General features: G+C 42.6%; 1 protein-coding gene across 2 annotated transcripts in view; it reads right to left on the bottom strand.

Annotated features, from left to right (window-relative positions):
- LOC146349574 (cilia- and flagella-associated protein 337-like) overlaps positions 1-15,660 on the bottom strand; it is a 71,523-nt gene that overhangs the window by 15,037 nt on the left and 40,826 nt on the right. For both annotated transcript variants that reach the window (XM_084841659.1, XM_084841660.1), the window contains 10 exons: positions 14,455-14,524; positions 10,821-11,064; positions 9,084-9,186; positions 8,844-8,995; positions 7,277-7,379; positions 5,012-5,118; positions 4,815-4,894; positions 4,668-4,722; positions 3,118-3,163; positions 1,492-1,551 (listed from right to left, as the gene is read on the bottom strand). In XM_084841659.1, the coding sequence (XP_084697785.1) occupies positions 1,492-1,551; positions 3,118-3,163; positions 4,668-4,722; positions 4,815-4,894; positions 5,012-5,118; positions 7,277-7,379; positions 8,844-8,995; positions 9,084-9,186; positions 10,821-11,064; positions 14,455-14,524 (1,020 nt within the window). The remainder of the gene's footprint in view (positions 1-1,491; positions 1,552-3,117; positions 3,164-4,667; positions 4,723-4,814; positions 4,895-5,011; positions 5,119-7,276; positions 7,380-8,843; positions 8,996-9,083; positions 9,187-10,820; positions 11,065-14,454; positions 14,525-15,660) is intronic.

Raw genomic sequence — 15,660 nt, 5'->3', positions numbered from 1 at the left:
GAGGTAGTGAAAGAATCATAGAATCATAGAATAGTAGGGTTGGAAGGGGCCTACAAGGCCATCGAGTCCAACCCCCAAAGAAACCACAATGTTTCACGTACTTTGTGTTTTGCTGTTGTTTTTTGGTTGTACTTTATGCAAGTGCACCAGTCAACATGCAGTTCAAGCTGTGCAAACAATCACCACAGAAGATTGAACTGTGGTCAACTGCAAGGCTTAAAATGTCTGTATGGTAACTATGGGTTGTGTCTAATGTTAGTCTTACTTAGAGTAGACCCACTGAAATGAATGGGTCTTAAGTTAGTCATGACTTGTCCAATTCATTTCAATGGGTCTGCTCTAAGGAGTACTAACATTGGATGTGTGTGTCCTTGAGAACAAGCCTACCACATAATAGATAAAGTGGTCACTTTTAGTGGACTAACTTTTGGCAGCAATAATGTATAGGACTTCTAAGCTCTACTGAGTTCATTTGGTTATTGGGCAGTCTAAAAGTGTAATAAATATATAACTCACCTGGGATGGACTGGGTTTAGAAAACCTCTGAATTTGCCAACTACTAGGAATTGGGCCGCTGTGCAATACGTTGAACGGAATGAACTTGGATTGCCTAATTCTGGATGTATTGTTAATCCAGCAATGACCACTTTACAAATCCTGAGCTGCTAAAGGACAGTATGCTTCTTCTTTTCTTTTTTTTAGACTTTGGGATCCCTGATTATATTACCTCCAACCCATAACTAAATTTTCTTTCCTGGAATGAAAGTGCAATGAGACACTTAAAAAAAAAAACTTTTCTAACTGTTTTTTAAATTGTTTGCTTACAAGAGACATGGCTATCAGAGAATGAATTTCCCCAGGTCCATGAATATAGACTTTTGCACCAAGCCATTAAGGGTGCAATCCTATGGGGATAGGTGGCTGCCTCCAAACTCGGAGGCGACCACCTATCCAATGCAGGGCAGGAGACGTGCGGAGGGGATCATTCCCTCCGTGCGTCTCCTGCCCTGCATTTGCGGCTAGACAGCCGATTTCGCATTTCCGCCTTCCCTGCCCATGAACGCCCCCTGGAATGCCCTGTTTTGGCTGCTCCGTGGTCTGCACTCCTCCTCCGAGCTTGGAGCGTGGAGCTGTTCTGCGCTGCCTGCGAGGCAGTGTGGAAGGTTGGATCTCCAGGAACTGACCTCGGAGCATGGGCTCCGAGGTCAGTTCCCAGAAAACCACATATCCTATGGCCATCTAGCCGCTGACTAGCGGCCATAGGATTGCTCCCTCCATGAAATTACTTTGGCCAAAGTATGGATGGCTTCGCTACTCTTGATCTCTGTTGATATGAGAGGTTCTGTATTTGTAATACATGGTTCATATTCCAGGGATGCTTTTCTTTCAATTTGGATACCGAACACCGTACCTTGTGCCCAACATCAACTAATATGTCCAAAATATACAAAATAATATTTATATTTTAAGCAGGCTGAGATGGAGCCTTACTGTATCATCCTGCCAGTGGGCTTGAGGTTTCTGAAAGTGATGGAAGTTGTCTGTGGAATCCTGCAACAAACAAACATCCAAACAAAAGGATACAAAATCAGTTTTATACCAGTTTAACTGTTATGGCAAAGGTTCTGGTTCTGCCTGCTTCCTCCCTTTTGTTGCTGACATGACTATTGCTGGCCAGACATGCAAAAAAGGGAGTTTGGCCTTAGGTCTGCCATTCCCTTGTAAGGCACAAATCAGCTTCACCTGTTTCCCATCCCAGGGCTCCATTCATGAATGACCAGCACTTGTTCCTATGAGAGAGGCAGTTGTGGCTAGGACAGGGGAGAAATTTGTTCAGTTCGCATTTTAATACAAACATACCTAATTTCGCACTGTTGTACCATTATGTGAACCAAAACTCAGTTACCTTTTGAAATTTGCACTTCTCCAAATTTTGTAATGGAACTCTCAAATCAAAAGATGTGTACAAAAATGCATATATTGGGGGAAATTGCTTGTTTAAATGTCGGTATTCAGCAAAATGCATACAAAAAGGTATAGAAGAAATATGCACAGAAGTGCTTAGGAATATTCATGCAAACTTTTTTAAAAATTCTCTCGAAGTTCAGGAGGAACTGAACCTAAGATTGGAAAAATGAAAAACAGACAGAGACCAAAATTGACAGATTTGTCCATCCCTAGTTGTGGCTTGCCTTGTTGCTTGTCCTAGTTCATCCTTTTCCTTTCCTGACAAAAGAATCCTTGTCCTCGGATGGCTATTGTTCCTTCACTGGAACACCATCTTACCAATACCACCTTTACTTTAGATACTTCTTCCCAAACAATCTGCCTTGGTGTTGCACTATACTGTCTTCACAGTCATTCAAAAGAGTGGTTATTAGCAGCCTGTGTTTGTGTGAGTAGAATAAGGGGATTTGAACTGTTGTGTGCAGGGATGCCTAGAGCCTCTCTGTTTCTGGGCTTTTACTGCTTGCATCACAATGGTTGCCAGTGTAGAGGGTATTGTGATATCCAAGTGTCTGATGAGTTGTGTTGTGTATATGTTCTGGAATAAGAGTATGTTGTGCAGGTGTTACCTCATCACTGTGAGTGGACTGGCTCCATCCCTGCATGGCTAACATGGGGGCATCACTGGCATGCCACTACATGATTGGTCCATGTTGGTGGTGTTGCCCTGTACAAAATGCCAACATTATACTGGGGAACACAAGTGGGAGGGTGCTGTTGACTCACATCCTGCTTGTGGGATTCCCACATGCATCTGGTTGGCCACAGTGGGAACAGAATGCTGGACTAGAAGGACTCTTGGTCTGATCCAGTTGGGGTCTTTTATGTTCTTATGTGCTTACTCATATAAGCTGCTCACCAGCTTGCTGGGACCATAGGATTGCCCACTTAACTATGGAATGTGATTGTGCCCATTGGCCACAATCCAACAGAGCCAAGCATATGAAAAACTGCACCTTCAAAGGGCAGGGCCAGTGCCCAGGGGAGGGTGGGAAGCTCTTGCACCACAGGGCCAGCGGGGGGTGTCCTTTGGCACAACACTGCATGCCAATAATTAATTAAAAGTGATACCATACTAAGATGCTTTTTGCATACAATTTTTCTACTTACATAAAACATGTTGATCCTTCTGTCCCATCCAACACCTATGATATAACTGGAAGAGCAATAAATAAATAAATATTAACCAAGATTAGATCAGTTTCTAGACAATGCACAACAAGCAACCCAATTAAGTGGGGGTTGTTTAAAGGCAGAATTTGCAAACTGAGATTGGAGGAGTTATACAATGCAGAAAATCAAAGGGATAACGAAGGACAAATCCAGACCTCCTGGGGTCCCAATCTGGCCCTCTGGGGTTCTCCAAATGACCCCACACCCTTCCCCTGACCCCACCATCTTTTCCACAACCACTTATCCTTTGGTGGTTTCCCAGCTTTTGTGCCATTTTCCCCCCATTCTAAAAGCTTAACATGCCTCTCCTAAGGCTTACTTGTACTGGCAGTAAGAGCTTTAAGCTAAAATATGCTGGTATTTTGGGGTTCCACCCCTTTGCCTTTGGCTCCACCCCTTTGCCTTCAATCCCACCCACCACTGGAATGTGGCCCCTGAGAACTTCTCTGAAACTGAATTCGGCCCTCGGGCTGAGGTTCTGCACCCCTAATATAATGGGTTGGCTCAGTATAAGGCAGTATTTTTGCTCATAACAAGGAAGCCCTTACTGCTAGGCAGCACTGACATTTATATGGAGCTTGAGTACTCTTGAAGGGTCCTGTTGGCATGACAAAAATACGTCTGGCCAGTGATGCAACTGGGGCTGGATCTCCAGCTGAAGTCCATGGCCCCACACCCCATGTGCCCCCCCAACTGACCATCCAGACAGCAGTAGGTGATGCCAAGGCCCACTGGGACTGATACTGGTCACTGCAGCATTTTTTCATTCTTCTTATTTTTAAAAACACTGTATAGTTAGGGGCCAGCTAGCCAGGAATGTACCTGGTCAGGGTCACTCATTTTGTTATTTTTACTTTCAAAATACATTCTCCCTTCCTACAACAAAACAGTGCTTATTTCTAAGCAATTGCATTTAACATCAGGGTAGCAGATGCAAACTCCTTTTTATTCCTGTGGTCATGGTGGTGTTATGATTTAAGGGAGTTTAAAAGGCAAAACTTGCTCAGAGTATTTCTTTTTAAAAAAATCAGAGTTGGCAAACAGGTTTTTTGGGTTTGTTTTTTGCTCTAACAAATCAGGAATGTTGAAGCAACTGTAAAGCATGATGGTGGGACAGAAGAGAAACGTGTGCTTCACAACTGAAATAATAAAACATGGCCCTCTAAAGGGGCCCTCCTGCAAGACCATTAAAGGCACAATCCTATGCATGTTTAGACAGAAAAAAGTCCGACAACTCCCAGCATTCCCCAGCTAGCATGGCTGGCTGGGAAATGCTTGGAGTTGTCGGACCTTTTTCTATCTAAACACACTTAGGATTGCACCCTAAGTCCAGCTTCTAAAATTACCTGGCTACACCCACTGTGTCTGGCTTTCAGACTGCCATCTAGAGAACAAAGTAGCTCCTGATCATCATACAGAAGTTAGTTATCCCTGCCCTAAGATGTCACCTCTTATGGCAAAGCCTGGTCATGGTGTGGATTGCTTACTTGTTTCTATTGACCTCCACATAGGTGCAGTCACATACTTCATCCCATTTGTCTTCTGCAGGGAAGAGAAGTCCAGCAGCATTGAAACATCCAAGCAGCACTGGCTTTCTGTTGACATACATTCCTACTTGTCAGCATGTTTCTTACCCCTTCTCAAAGTGTGCAAGCAATGTCCATTATTGTAATTCCATATTTTCAAACAGCCATCTCTTCCACCGGTAACTAGTCTGGAATGTGATTTAAATGCACCATTATTCCTCCTGCATGAATAGGGGCCGGGGTGGGGTGGGGTGAATACCTAAAATGTACATCAGATCTTTCCAAAGGCACAAGGAGAAACGTACCTTCTTCCACTAGAATCAAAGGTGAGGCAGGTGATTGCAGAACCGCTGTGAGCATCAACAAATTCAAACAAGTGCTTTCCACTGTCAAAATCCCACACCTTCACCACCTTTAAAACACACACACACACACATATAGAAAAGCATCTGAATGAACATTATAGCCAGGATCCAAAGACCCATATCAGAAAGAAACCTCCTGGCTAACCCAGTTCTATGTGCAGATGATCCAGCACAAGCAATCCAGCCAGGCAATGGAACAGCTGTGCCTCGGCACACGGGCTTCACTGTGCATGAGAAAGAGCTTGCATTTGTGAAGGATGAGGATTTATTTTCCCTGTGCATGTTCTGTCACAGTCAGCTTATGATGGGGGATGGGGGGGGGGGCGGGTACGGGACACATTTCCCCTCCAGTAGCAGACAGCTGCTACAAGCAGATCTCAAAATCTTAGCCCATTATGTATTATAGGCAATCCAATGCTGCAATTGACCACTATAAACATGTTGCACTAGCGGGAATGACCACTAATGGGAAAGGAATGCCTGCTAGCTTGCTAGCACAATCCAAGAAACTACCTGAAACTACTGCTTCTGGAATGGGACAAGTCAGTGGAGCTCCTTTTGCCCCATCAAAAAGACCCAACCTTGTGTCCCATCGCGGAAGCCGTAGTTTCAGGTAGCTTCAGGTTGTGCTGGCAAGCACTATTTTCCCATCACGCAAACGGTCCTTCCTGCGAACACAGCATTGGATACTGCCCTACATGTATATCCCACTTTTCCTCTAGCAAGCTGAAGGTGCCATATATAGGGATCCTAAGCCATCTCTTGTCAGTCACCAGAGTCAGACCGCTTGCATCAGAGACTGACCATTGCTGACCATGAACAAACACTTCCTATTTCACCTCTCTCTGGCCTCTTTCAGGCATTCTCTTTGCCCATTTCCTGTACACATGGCGAGGGGAGACACTGGGTCACCCCATTGCCCTCAATGTCCATGCATTCAGCAGGACATCTGAAAAAGAGGGCCTATATGCTCTGTGTGAGTAGGTGGCCCTTTTCAGACCTCCCACTGAACACTTGGACATCGGATGGGGCTGGCAGCAGAGTTGGGCATGGCAATGTGTGTGTAGTCCTCCTTCCTCTTCCATGTGTGGAGTATATACACAGTGGGAATGTCTGAAAGGAGCTTCTGCCATACTTTGGATCTTGGCTGCATTATTGAGTACCCTGGGCCGTTGCAGAAACTTCTTAGAGTTTCGTGAGGTCAGCAATTTATTTAACCAAACAATGCTGCAACTTTTTTAAAAAGCAAGTTAACCTTAACTATGATAATACTGCTGTAAGGTATTAATGGAACCTACAAATGCTTAACTTTGGATGCATCATGCCCTTAGTCTATTATTATTAGTATTATCATCATCATCATCATCATCATCTCCTTAAGGCAGACTTCCCCAACCTGGTGTCCTTGGATGTGTTTGAATACAAACTCCAATAATCAAAGAGCCATGCTGGATCAGACCAAAGGCCTATCTAATCCAGCATCCTTTTCCCACAGGGGCCAACCAGATGCCTATGGAAAGCCCACAGGCAAGATAAGAGGGCAATAGCACTCTCCCACTGTTGTTCCCCAGCAACTGGCATACAGAGGCAAGCTGCCTCTGATGCTGGAGGTAGCATGTAGCCATGATGACTAATATCCACTGATGGCCTTATCCTCCATGAATTTGCCTTTTTAAAGCTGTCAAAGTTAGTGGCTATCACTACATCTTATGGTAGCAAAATCCATCATTAAACTATGTGCTGTGTGAAGAAGTACTTCCTTTTATCTGTCCTGAGTCTCTAATCATTCAGCTTCATGGGCTCACCCCATTGGGTTCTAGTATTATGAGAAAGACAATCAAGGGAAGATTGATGCTCCCTAGGAAGTTGGGTTTGTTGAAGTGTGAGGTGACTCTCCCTGGTAACTGCTGTGCATTCTTAGAGGAGAGACACACAATTCTATCATTTAAATGATGTACTGAGAAGGCCCTGTGTTAAGTCACCACCAATCATCTACCTGCAAAGGTAGATGGGACTCAAAAGGAGGGCTTCCAAGGATTATAATGGATCGTATCCAATGTTAATCTAACTTAGGTACCATTCATTTCAATGTGTCCACTCTAAGTAGGACCAACATTGGTTACAACCCAATGTATTGATTAAACAGCACCACTCCAAGCTGGGGAATATATGGAGAACTCTGTCTCACAGTATCATTTCACTTACAGAACCTTCAGAGCAGCTCACAACGTGCCTGAACACTTTGTTGAATTTGCAACACAAAACTGGTTTCTTATGAGAAGTCACCAAGTAAGGATCTGGAACTGATCTGCCTTATGAGGAAAAGAAATAAATAAAAGAAGTGATTGAATATCAGCATAGCGCAAGTGCACATATCTCAGTTAGGGCTTATCTGGATGGCAGCTTTCCCATGACTGATTTAACTTGGTGTTACCTTACTGGAAACGTAGGGAGGGGGACATTCCAAAGAAAGGAGGCAACAATTAATAGGGAGACGGCAAGCAACAGTCTCTATTGTTTATGTTATATTTGTACCATCTGGACTGATCCTGATCATTCCTGGTTGACCTTTTAGACTAGTAAAGGTCTAGATGGGTACTGGCACATTCTCTATGTGTCAGAGCCAAAATATACATTATGCTAATCGCGTAGCATGTAGCTGCGGCGTATCTCTTTTTTTTACTTTTGTGTAAGAGCGTGTGGCCCTGATTTGGATTGGGACCACCATGCTCTGGGAGGGGAGGATTAAACCTCTTCCCATTTTTCTCCTGAAATTCCACCCTGCCCCCATGAGGGGGTAAAGAAAACGGCGGGGGGAGGGAGCCTCCATTGGAATCAATGGAGGCTCTCCCCTGCTTTGTTTCTTTTAATCCCCCCTGTGTAGAATTTTGAGAAAAAACAGTGGAGGGAAGGTTTAAATCCTCCCTTCCCAGAATGCTGTGGTCCCAGTTTGAATCAGGGCTGCGAATGATTACACAAGAGTAATACATGATAACTGAAATGTGTAGTTTGGCCCTCAGTAAGGCTGACACTTGAAATATTCCACCTGGAAACAGCCTTTCAATATGCCGGGAAGCACCCTTTCAACAATAATAGTGTTGTCAACCCCTGCCTCACAGAGATCTCCAGAGTCTTTGATAACTGTCTGACAACTAGTGGCCCGAGATGAGGATATGTAGCTTCAGCAGACACACCCCTGAAGTTCAATGGGGGCTGGATATGTATCACAATGTACATCTACATCATTCAGCTGGGCATACGTATCTCTCTTGCTATATCAGGGCAAAGGTGTCAAAGATTGCATCTTGCATCGTAAGAAGTGGACAGTGTCCACAAAATCTTATGCCAAAATAAATTTGTTAGTCTGTAAGGTGCCAATAGATTCTTAGTTGTTTTAACATTAAGCAGTAACACTTGAGATTTAGGTCTGGCATCGTTGTTTTTTGAAGATCCCTCCAGCTGAATTTGAAAAGGAAAATGTAAAAATATTTGAAATGAAATGTCAAAGTTAAATTTTCACAAAACACCGTATTTTTATTAATATTTTGTTTTAGCACTATAAATTAACCTTTGTTTGCAGAAGATGGTAATAAATATACCTGTTGATATTTCACATGTTCCATTCTTTGCTGCGCTCAGGTATCAAAATGTTCATTATACCTTTTTCATAAGCCCAAGAGTTACTTGTGCAATTTTTAGTGTTGTGGGCTTTCCATGAACACAGATCTTAGATGTCTAAGATCATGAGTTCTGGCTATTTTGTTTTTTTTACCGTAATCTTAGATGAAGAACAGCTAGTGTATCCGTAGCAACACAGAGTGTTCTACTGCCTGATGCATAGTGGCAAGTGCTAATCTCTCCTTTAATTCCACTGTTTTTTGAACAAGCTGTGAATAAGCACGTCTGGTCTTCAATATCCCATATCTGCAAAGAAAGAACTGTGACGTACTAAACTGAAAGCACTGGAGATGGGACAAGTATAACTCAACACACGAAGAACACACAGACACACCTTAATTGTGCTGTCCATTGACATGGAAAATATTTTATCCTCTTCAGATATGTGGACATAGAAGACCGGAGCCATATGGCTTCTGAGCATGCCTGTTGGCCTTCTGCAATTTGATCATTAGACACTGAGCAGCTTCAAACATATAATGTAATAAAATATAGAACTAACACTGACACCTCTGTAATTAAAAAGCACACACCAAAATGAGTGAGGATTGTAATACTATGTGACAAGGATGAGTGAACACAATGTGATTCTTCTGCTTTTGTCTCCATATCACAGATTTTTATATAATGCTGTGGACACCAGATCGGCATGGTAAATATCAATAGCCCTCTGCCAGGCATGTCTTGATGTCAACAGAAGGACTGCCATCTTGATCAAAAGCATTGATTTGCTAGAAAAAGAGGTAAAGAGCCCAGATCTTCATTTGGGCCTCAAGTACTTATTATGATTATGATTTTGTATACAACTTCATATAATAAAACCTCTAAGCGGTTGACGTATACAAATATTAAAGATCGCTGTTTAAAATACACTATTAATAAACAATTATACCTACAATAAAAATATATAAAAGAAACGATATAAAAAACAGCAGCAACATAATGGTAGATAAAGCCTGTGCAAACAAGTATGTTTCAGGAGGTGTTTAAAAGACACCACATTTTCTGCCTCCCAAACCACATGGCGAAGGATGTTCCCGAGGGACTACGGAGAAAGCCTACTTTCAAGATGTTCCATGGCATCATTCTGTTGGTCATGGAATGACCAACTAGACCTCATTATTCTACATACCCTATATTGCACCATGATATACCTAATACTCATACATCAGCAAAGCTGTACCTTTTGAAAGAAGAGCTCTAGTTCCTTCAGGTTTTTAAAGAGCCAACACTTAGACAAAAACTAGAAAACTGGACTGGCCAGGAGTGCCTCAGGCATTCCTAGGGTCAGGGGTGAAATTAAGGACACAATTAATGTAAAGATAAGAACACTGATAAGTCACATTGATTTCAGTGCTTAGCTCTCTGCTCCTGAAAACAATGTGATTTAAAACTGCTTATGTTTGGGCGATTCATACCCATCATGTATAGGCATACAGGGCCACACACACACACACACACACACACACTAACACTGCACTCAGCCTCAGGTTTGGGCTGTTGATGTATCTAAAGAAGAGCAGTCATCAGGATACCAAGGATGAAGCCCACTAAGAGGTTAACAGGCAGAGAGCTGATAATCAGCCAGACTGAATCAAAGAAAACTATTACAACAAAAAAGGGACCAGAGCTCAGTGGCAGAGCATTTTGCATACAGAAGCTCCCAGCTTCAATTGCTGGCATCTCCAGTGAAAAGGGTCAGGTAGCAGGGGGGACTCAACCTCTGCCTGAGACCTTGAAGAGTTGCTGCCAGCCAAAGTAGACAATACTGGGCTAAATGGACAAACACTGTTCGTAACAAGAGATGCTACCACAGATTTATTTGAACTACTGATAACAACAGGAAAATTTCAGCTACCACCAATTACAGTGCCCTAAAATTCATTTATTGTAAGAGTGTATTGATCTAACTGTGGATTATAGGTTAATTGTACAACATTTTTAAAAAATCACACTGGTCAATCCATCCTAAAGAAATAGAACAGGCACCTTGTGCATGTTCTGATAGCTAATGGATGGGCTCAAAGACCAATAACAGAGCCTTTGAAGAGTAGCTGCAATAACATCTTACCCAGGCATATATGGATTCCACATCCGAATTATTCGATCCATCCCACCAGTTACTATGAGGTTGTTCTTTTTATTGAGTGCAAATGTTTTTACTCCTTTGTGGACGCGAAAAACAAGCTGATCCCCCTTGCCTCTATGGGAGGGAGCTCCTAGGATAGCCTGCAGTTTCCTTGTCTTTGAATCTTTTCTGGATTCTTTTATTTCTTTCATCTGTTGCTCCACGTTGGTAGCTCCCACAACACAACCTGTAGAAGGACACAAGTACTAATTAAACTGTCAGTTTTAGGCCTCAACTTGACTGCGACACTGTTATACGGAATAAATGGCAATATGTTCTAGGATTGGAAATTACTGTAATTTTCAAATTAAAGAAAGGAATTGAGAGAGAGATTCCTGTAGTGCTCAGATTTGTACAGTTCCTCATACTCTTGGTAAAACAAAATAAAATATATGGTCTTCAGTGGTTACTGAAGAACCTACAGGAGGGTCACAAAGAAAAGGTGGTTATTTATCAGACATCAAGAATGTGCTCACAGGAAGAAATGTGATTTTACACATTTACTCAGATTAGCAGGCAATTGTAGGAAATTACAGGTGGTATTATGGGGCCTGGCTTAAGCACTGAAGGCAAGAGAAGCTGCCTTCCTAATGGACATGCTATGTACAGCAACAGATACAAATAGGGTGGCCATGTATCCAATTTTACAGAGGACGCTCCTCTGTTTGAAGGCCTGTCCAATCCTAGTCCAGTGTAAAGATAAAGAACCATCAGAAGGAAGAGCTGGGCCTTGAAGTTGCCCATCAACAGTACACAGAGAGCAAGCTGCCGAGGCACACAGGTCACCTGTTCTCAGTCTCCCCCTACTATCGTGAGATGTACTACATTTGTTTAAATTAAAGGAGTTGTTTCTAAATTTGCATCTATGCATATTAAATTAGGATATGCAAAATTTATGCAAATCATTGTCCCCTTTTTTGGGTGGTGGATTTCCTCCTTTTTGGCAATACATAAGTGGCCACCCTATACACAGAGGCCGCAGACCAGATTACAGTCTAAGTGATGTAGCCCCATTTGTAAAATGTGCAGATTACATCTACCTCCACTTTCCTATCTCCTAGCTACTCATAGCTCATAGGAATTAGCACATCATAACCTGAAATCCCATGTAGTGTGGAGTTTTGAGTGTCGCTTCTGTTGTGTGGAATCTACCATTAGTACTGACCCTGCAATACGTGTATCCTGTGTGAGGACTTCCAGGCTATTGGTGTAGAGCAAGCATGGATACTGTACAGCTTTTAGGGATCAAGTGTGTTGGACCAAAACATCTGGAGCTCCGAAAGCACCTCTATGCAGAAAAATGTATGGTGCCACCATCTGTCTATGTTACAAAACAACGAGATAGCTGGCTGACCTGCCTGAAAACTGCTATGTTGACAATCCTGCTGCTGTGCAGAAAGTTATGGGAATGCAGCCAATTCATAAGGACTTTGAATCAACACACTTCATTTTAACAACAGTTACTCCTTATTAGGATATACGAGAAATTATTCAGTTCATTTTTGACCAGAATTTACCCAGCTTGCACTACCTGGACTCAAACACAGATCCAAACACAATCTGTGGTTGAAGTATGTACATTTCCAAGCTTGCAATGCGATTCGCTGAACAACACATACATTCCAAAAATGCATACATTTGAAAAATGCACATTAAAAAATGTGTATATTTGAAAAAATGCACACAAACACAGAAGACTGAGGAAAATGTATACATTTCAAAAATACACAAAATGCTTGCATACATTTAGGGAAATACCCATGAAAATATGCATGAATTTTCATGAGAAAAGTAAAAACAAAGCTCACAATCTCATATTGGAATGAGCTTTGAAGTGGAATTTGAAGAACATTGAAAAGCCCAACTTTTCCTGATTCACAAATCCCTGCTTTGCACTCTAGCAGGGAGGCGAGGAAGTCCCCCTTCCTCGCCTCCTTGCTAGCAGGCGTGCATATCATAGTGCAGCTTCATTCAATGATGCACATAGCATTTAAGCATAACCAATATGTAGCAGGAAAAGTCTCCTCAGCTTAAAGTAGACTTTAAACTCTAATTGCTCCAAATCGACATGTGGTTGTGACACAGGTGTTTGAACAGATAACCCACAGCTCTGTAACCATGTGAGATATTTCAAATAACCCAGCCAAGTCACAGAGTCATTAATGATGGAGTAAACCCACAAAGATATATAGAGTCCAGTATTATGTGCATTTGAGTCATGGCATCAGGACACATGATATATTTCCCATATGGAAAGCACCTGCGTCTAAGAAAAAAACAATGTAATCATTGTTTGAATTGTCACATGTGGTGACCACACATGGCTGCAGCTGAACACATTCTATGTGCTGAATGCACATGCTACAAAACAGCTGTGTGACCAATCATCACCACATATGTCAGCCTTCCACAACCCAACAACCTCCAGATGTGTTGGACTACAACACCCATCATCCATAACCAGCATGTGATGATGGGATCTGTAGTCCAATCCTTGGATGGCACCATGTTGGGGAAGGCTGACAAGTTTATCTACATAGGGGATTCATACTTTGTCCTACATGACAATGCTTTTTGGATAGTGGGGGTGCGGGTAAAACTTTGAAAACAGACCTGAGCTTGTGCAACTCAGACACATGCATGGAGTTCAGAAACCAGAAGGGAAAAAACCAGAGCCGGTGCAAAGTTAGGTAGCAACAGAGCTGCTACGTTCTTTTAAAGCAAGGTTAACGAACTTCTTCCAGGCCAAGGGCTGACTTCAACTTCAGAAAAGCTCTTGGTTGCCACATTCCAGAGGTGGGCATGGCTAAGGGCAAAAGGGAAGGGGCCAAAATATTTTTTAAAATGCCAGCATATTGTATCTCAAAGCTCTCACTGCCAGTAACTAAAGCTTAGGAGAGGTATTTCAACCTTTTAGAATAAGAATCCCGCCTCTGCCCCAGCACAAAAGCTGGAAAACCACCCAAAGGTTGGTGGTTAGGGGAAAGAAGCATGGGCCTCTGGGGAACCCTGGAGTTCTGGATCGGGACCTCAGGTGGTCTGGATTTGGCCAAAGGGCCTGAGATTTGACACCCCTGTTTTAAAGTATTTCTTGCCATTTATTAGATAGTGTCACTTCACTAAAGAACATAATGGACACCTTTTATTTCGGAATACTGCACAACCACCATGGAACTCATATGCCAGCTTTTTATATATCCCTTACTTTGAAATTATCATTCAGATATAAACTCATTGAAGAAACACAGGATCAGCTTCTCCTAGAAATATTAATAGAGCAATGCACAAAACTACCACCCACTAACCAAACTATTATTCATATTGCACATTATTTGACATAGAATAATATAATTTGTCTGATGGCCTCATAAAACAATATTTAAGGCACATCCTTACTGAAAAAGTACCAGTGAAAAGGAGGTCTATCGCCCACTTTGTGTCTCTGTACTGTTCCTGACAGATACTTTACCGATCAGCTGGTGGCAGACACTGTAACATAGGAAGGAAAAGGAGAAACTGCATATAAGCCAAGGAAACATAAGCAACCTCCTGGATTTAAAAGCAGTGATATAATTACCTATTACTAAAGCTGTAGGTTCATGGCTTGAAGCAGAAATGACTGCTTTAATAGAATCATAGTAATTCAGCTAAAAAGACAGAAAAAATAATATTGATTATCAAAATGCTACAACTTACTGGTTAGAAAAGAATGCTCTCTATTGAGATTATGTTACCCCTTTGCTGATTAATTAATTAATTAATTAATTATATTTCTATACTGCCCCACAGCCAAAGCTCTCAGGGCAGTTTACAAAAATTAAAAACCATTAACATACATTATACAAAGTAAGAAAACCATTTACATAAAGACACAGAAACAGCACACACAAAAGACAACATATATCTATTGTTGTCAACAACTTTTAAACAATCAGCCAAAGACAATCCAGGACCTGATTAAAACCTCATTATATGCTGCCAAATGGCTGACAGAAGAGGGCAGTTTTAACCTGGTGCCAAAATGATAACAATGTTGGTGCTGGGCAGGCCTTATTGGGGAGATCATTCCATAATTGGGGAGCCACTGCTGAGAAACTGGCTTCATGGAGCAGTTTATTCACAAAGTGGAAGGAAGTACCTAGATTACTGTTGTCTTAATTGTCCCTCCTTCGATCCCCAAGTTCTAAACAACTTTCACCCAGTCTCGAATCTGCCATTTTTGGGAAAGGTGATTGAGCGGGTGGTGGCAATGCAGATAAAGGCACACTTGGAAGAAGCCAATTATCTAGATCCATTTCAGTCAGGCTTCAGGCCTGGGCATGGGACAGAAACGGCCTTGGTCACCTTGGTGGATGATATGAAGAGGGCTCTGGACAGGGGCGAATGCTCCTTCCTTGTTCTCCTCGGCCTCTCAGCAGCTTTTGATACCGTTGACCACGGTATCCTCCTGGACCGCCTGGAGGGGTTGGGCATTGGAGACACCTTATTACGGTGGTTCCAGTCCTTCCTCTCCAGCAGGTACCAGAGGGTAGCACTGGGAGTTGAGGTGTCGGACTCGTGGCTGCTCACTTGTGGGGTGCCACAGGGTTCCATCCTCTCCCCGATGCTATTTAACATCTATGTGAAGCCTCTGGGAGCTATCATCAGGAGGTTTGGGGTGAGGTGTCATCAGTATGCGGATGACATGCAGCTCTGCCTCTCGTTCAAATCTTCACCAAGGTTGGCCGTAGAATCCCTGTCCAAATGTCTGGAGACGCTGAGTGGCTGGATGGGGAGGAATAAG

Source organism: Heloderma suspectum, chromosome 3 (genome assembly GCF_057233095.1).
Source record: "Heloderma suspectum isolate Gila_16-S chromosome 3, 16-S_ref, whole genome shotgun sequence".
NCBI lineage: Eukaryota > Metazoa > Chordata > Lepidosauria > Squamata > Helodermatidae > Heloderma > Heloderma suspectum.
The sequence above is the reverse complement of the archived record's forward strand: the minus strand, read 5'-3'. Positions and strand labels throughout refer to the sequence as shown.